General features: G+C 46.8%; 1 protein-coding gene across 1 annotated transcript in view; it reads right to left on the bottom strand.

Annotated features, from left to right (window-relative positions):
• Window positions 1–783: 783 nt before the first annotated feature.
• Window positions 784–5,303, bottom strand: part of LOC125517044 — a 29,859-nt gene continuing 25,339 nt past the window's right edge. The window contains exon 2 of the mRNA XM_048682263.1: window positions 784–1,450. Coding sequence (XP_048538220.1) covers window positions 937–1,450 — 514 coding nt within the window. The 3' untranslated portion in view covers window positions 784–936. The remainder of the gene's footprint in view (window positions 1,451–5,303) is intronic.

The raw sequence follows: 5,303 nt of genomic DNA, 5'->3' as shown, positions 1-5,303 counted from the left end.
ACCGTCGAGTACCTGGATAGCTACTACAAATCGATCAAGTTAGCTGGCCGCTACTCTACTGAAGATATCCTAAAGGGGAAGATGACAACTGTGGATATGGACAGGCCGAGGCACACGATGGAGCGTCCTGCAGCTCCATGGCCAGCCCCGGCGCAGGGTACCGTGGCGCTCTCGGTTGATGGTTCGTTTCTCCAAGAGGATGGCTCTGCGGCAGCAGGGATGGTGCTCAGGAACGAGAAAGGGGGGATTCTGATGGCCGCGTATCGATATATCTTTCATTGCAACGATCCACTCGAAGCTGAGCTACATGCGATCATGCAGGGTATGGCCTTGGCCATGCAACACTCCGATCTCCCAGTGGTTGTGCAAACGGACTCCTCGGAAGCCCTGTCTAACTTGACTAATGGTGCGTTGGTTCACTCGAGATACGGTCATATAGTTCTGGAAATCAAAGATCTGCTTGGTAGTAGGGAGTTTTTTCCATAAAAGATTAGTAGACTTCAAAATAGAGTTACCGATCGTCTGGCGAAATATAGCCGGTCCGAACGAGTTACGGCTGTGTGGCTTGGCTCGGCTCCATCATGTATTGAGGACATTTGGCCCCTCGACTGTAACTCTATCCATATGTAATGAAACTTCCTTTACCCCCGCAAAAAAAAAAATACTTCTCTGGACAAAACGAGAGTCTGCGCTGCAGTAGCTTCAACGGTCTGCACACATATGCATTCGGAACTTATAAAATGTATAGGTTATTCGGGCTAGCTACTATACTAGCACATGGTATTAACTAGTAACGATCGATGTGGCCAGCACATATATCTTCAACTGACTGTATTAAGTCGACTTGTACTGTCTCGTGATCTGGTCTGCCGTACGTACGTGCTCATCTCCCACTCGCGCGACCAGCTCTGCTCAGCCGCTCCGTCGATCAGAAGCCTAGGCCGCTGTGCCACGGCGGTGCGCTGGGGTCGCAGTTGCAGGTGGAGCCAGCGCCGGACCGTAGTTCGCTCCCCAATCAACGGCCGGCGGGGCCAGCCAGTGGAGTGGCACCCACGGATACGACGCTTCGCCGTAGCTGTCCCAGTCGAGATTCGGTTGCTGCTGCTGGTGGTGGTGGTAGTTGCCCGGCAACGCGGCGGCCGCGCCATGGTCGACGTACTGATCACGATGGCCCCGCAGCGGCGCCTGCCGCTGCAGGTGAGCGAGAAGCGCCTCGAGCTGCGGGTCGGCGAGTGGCGGCTCGACCGCGGCGGCGTCGACGAGCCGAGGGCCCTCCTTGTGTCTGCTCCCGCCGTCGGAGCTCTTCTTGATGGGCTTGTTGGGCGGGATTAAGACTAGGTCGACCTCCTTCTTGCCGGTGGCCTTGTGGAGGCTCCTGCGGAGGCGCTCGGGGTCGGCCGTGGCCAGCAGCCGCACCTCCTCGGTGGCCTCCGTCTCTGGCTCTCTGCCACTATCTCACCGAACGAGATGAAGCTCGAGCTAATGACGAAGCAGAGGGGTGGATGCAAGGGAGGGGAACTTTTGGTTGCTGGGTACATATGTACCTTATATGTAAAAAAAATTAATAATTCAATAAAAAGTCAAAAAATTCTAAAAATATTTTTGATAAAAACTTGACCTTCTATTGTACTAGTGAGAAAAGTGACAAAAACATAAAATTCCTCTTTGACTTCTTCTCAAAAAGACAAATTTTCGATCAAAATAGCATGAATAGTGACCTATAGTAGCAAATAAATTTTGTCTTTTTCGCTGTGAAGTCAACATAGTTTTCTTTTTTCTGAAAATGTGTATACTAGTGCGCAAATAAGTCAACTTTATTCTAAAAATAGTTTCTTAACCATTTTAACTTTTTGTTTAATTATTAAAAATAAATCTCCATATAGGGTACATATGTATCCAGAAACCATTGGGTATTTCCCTGGATGCAAGTGGCTATATATGGAGGGAGACCGGAGACGAGACCACTGAACGTGACGAGGAACAACATTGGCAGGTGCAGTGAGTGGGCCGCCTACGTGCAAAGGTCATAATTTTGCTTGTAATTTCCACTGAACATACGCGCGCCCAGAGATCAAAATTTTGCTTGTAATTTCCACTGGACAGGCGCTCGTAATTTCCTCACTTGATTGCTTCATCGGAAAGGAGCGAACGAACGCGCAAAGATCACAATTTCGCGAGCAACTTCCACTGAACAAGCCCGATCACAATTTGCTAAACTCCCTCAGCATGCCACCCACCCACCCGGCACTCGCCTACGTTCGTATACTTCCTCCGTCTAGGTGTGTAAGTCATCTTACGTTGTGCATCGCGACCAAGGCGGAGAGGAAAACGAGAAAACTTAATGTCTTTTTGCTAATTAATAGCATTGCATGCAATGAACTAACCACTGCATGTTATGTTTGGTAGTCTCAAGTCATTAAAAGCATGCACAGCCCACATATCTTATTGGTTAATATGCCACAAAACAAAAAATGAGAAGGGAGTTAATGTACGGTGCCTGAGTGTTTTGGGATTATTTGGTTTTCGTAAGGTGACTTACACACCTAGACGGAGGGAGTACTACTAGTACAAGGGAGGAACTCGGGAGGGGAAGCAACCGCGTAATCAATCATCACACAACATCGATCGGAGTAACGTGGAGCAGCAATACTTACGGGACACGACCGCGGCCGGCCCCCCACTAGTAGAAAAATGGTCAAACGTGAAGCACATTAGTGCCGGTTTGAATTTGAGCTGGCACTAATGTGTGCATTAGTGCCGGTTCCAACGGCTAGCCGGCCACTCTCATTAGTACCTGTTCGTAGCGAACCTTTAGCACCGGTTCGTGCCACGAACCGGTACTAAAGTGAGTGATGGCAGGATGTTGTCAGTCCGGGGCCCCTCCAGCACCTTTAGTACCAGGTCGTATCACGAACCGGTACTAAAGGTCGTCCTACATAGACCCTTCGTCCACCCGAGCTCGCTCTGTTCTTCCCCTTTCCCCTCTCCTCTCTGTTCTTTTCCCTCTTTCTCTCAAGCTCATCACACATTTTGCCCAAAATTTGTCAAGATTTGAAGGCCCCCATCAATTCAAATGATCACAAAGGTTAGCAACTTTGTCCTTTCATCTCTCATTGCTAGATTAGCCCGTGCAATGCTTTATATAGTGATTGATTTTTGAGTTTAGTAATTTGGGAGGAATTATATATATGTGCTAGTATTTGATTTATATGCAATCTGAGGTCAAAAATAACACTTAGTTTGCATATGTAGGTGTGGTTTACTTAGTACCTTCTAAATCTCCGTCGTAACCACCGTCGAACGCTCGCAACGTCCCATCGCCGGCACCACCTTGTGGTGAGCCTCTTGTTCATGAAGTTTTATATAAAAAATTAATGTTTGTGTGATTTGGATATATAGTTACTCGTATAATTATCTTACCCATACGTTGTTTGTTATACATAGTGCCATGGTTTTGATATCCGTCCCCGTCGGCCCTCGTCCGGGTTATGATTCGGATGTGGTATATTCTTTTTTAAAACTATTCATTACATTTCGTATTTATGACAAATTATGCCCATCAAGTTGACATAGATATTTGTATGTAGGAGGTAGTTGAACCGGAAATTCCAACCGACCCTATTGTCGAGAGGTTAAATTTAGTTGAAAGAGAAAACGAGGATTTGAAGGAAAAATTAAAAAGAATTGAGGGGGAGAAGATGGAATTGGAGTTGCATGTTGTCGATGTCGTTGATGATCATAAGATTAAGATGGAGAAAATGCGCTTGAAGATTAGAAAGATTAGAAAATATGCCATTCATAGTGAGGCTTGGTATCATTATGATGTTGGATCAATTGTTACCTTAGTTGCGATCTTGATCGCATTTGTTGTTGCATTTAAATTCTTTAGCTAGAGAGTTATTTGTTTGTTGCATTTAAGTGTTGTATGATCTTTATGTATGAACTTTATGTATTGTATTAATTTGGTGTTTTCGGTGCTGTGTATTGAAGATGAGCCGGCAATGGATGTACGATGACCGATGCTCTTCCGAGTTCATTAATGGCGTGCGTACTTTTCTGCTTGCGGCTGAGGCAAACAAGCGGGCGGATGGTTTTATGCCTTGTCCATGTGCTGGCTGTAAGAATGGTCACAATTATTCTATGTCAAGAACCATTCACGTCCACCTATTTGAGTCCGGTTTCATGCCCCACTATAATGTTTGGACCAAGCATGGAGAAAGAGGGGTTATGATGGAAGACAATGAAGAAGAAGAGGACGACGACAGCTATCCTGGCCATGGATTCCCTGAATACGATGATACAACAATGAGGGAAGAAGCTGAGCCGGTAATGCGGAAAGAAGCTGAGCCGGCAATGCGGGAAGAAGCTGAAGAAGAGGCATCGGATGAGCCCGTTGATGATCTAGGTCGGGCCATTGCCGATGCAAAGAGAAACTGCGCAAGTGATTTGGAGAAGAAGAAGTTGCAGCGCATGTTAGAGGATCACAAAAAATTGTTGTACCCAAATTGCGTAGGTGACAAGAAAAAGCTGGGCACCACACTGGAATTGCTACAATGGAAGGCAGAGAATGGTGTATCTGACAAGGGATTTGGAAAGTTGCTGGTAATGATAAAGAATATGCTTCCAAAGGACAACGAATTGCCCGAGAGTACGTACGAAGCAAAGAAGGTTGTCTGCCCTCTAGGGTTAGAGGTGCAGAAGATACATGCATGCCCTAATGATTGCATCCTCTACCGCGGTGAGTACGAGGACTTGAACGCTTGCCCAGTATGCGGTGCATTGCGCTATAAGATCAGCCGCGATGACCCTGGTGATGTCGAGGGCGAGCGCCCCAGGAAGAAGAATCCTGCCAAGGTGATGTGGTATGCTCCTATAATACCACGGTTGAAACGTTTGTTCCAAAACAAAGAGCATGCCAAGGCGATGCGATGGCATAGAGAAGACCGTAAGAAAGATGAAAAGTTGAGAGTAACTGCCGACGGGTCGCAGTGCAGAAAAATTGAAAGAAAGTACGGGAAGTAGTTTGCAGATGACGCAAGGAACGTATGGTTTGGTCTAAGCGCGGATGGCATTAATCCTTTTGGGGAGCAGAGCAGCAACCATAGCACCTGGCCTGTGACTCTATATTTGTATAACCTTCCTCCTTGGTTGTGCATGAAGCGGAAGTTCATTATGATGCCAGTGCTCATCCAAGGCCCTAAGCAACCCGGCAACGACATTAATGTGTACCTAAGGCCATTAGTTGAAGAACTCTTACAATTGTGGAATGGAACAGGTGTACGTGCGTAGGATGAGCACATGGG

The sequence above is a fragment of the Triticum urartu genome, chromosome 6 (genome assembly GCF_003073215.2).
Source record: "Triticum urartu cultivar G1812 chromosome 6, Tu2.1, whole genome shotgun sequence".
Lineage (NCBI taxonomy): Eukaryota > Viridiplantae > Streptophyta > Magnoliopsida > Poales > Poaceae > Triticum > Triticum urartu.
Note: the sequence above shows the minus strand (reverse complement) of the source record. Positions and strands in the feature narration are given on the sequence as shown.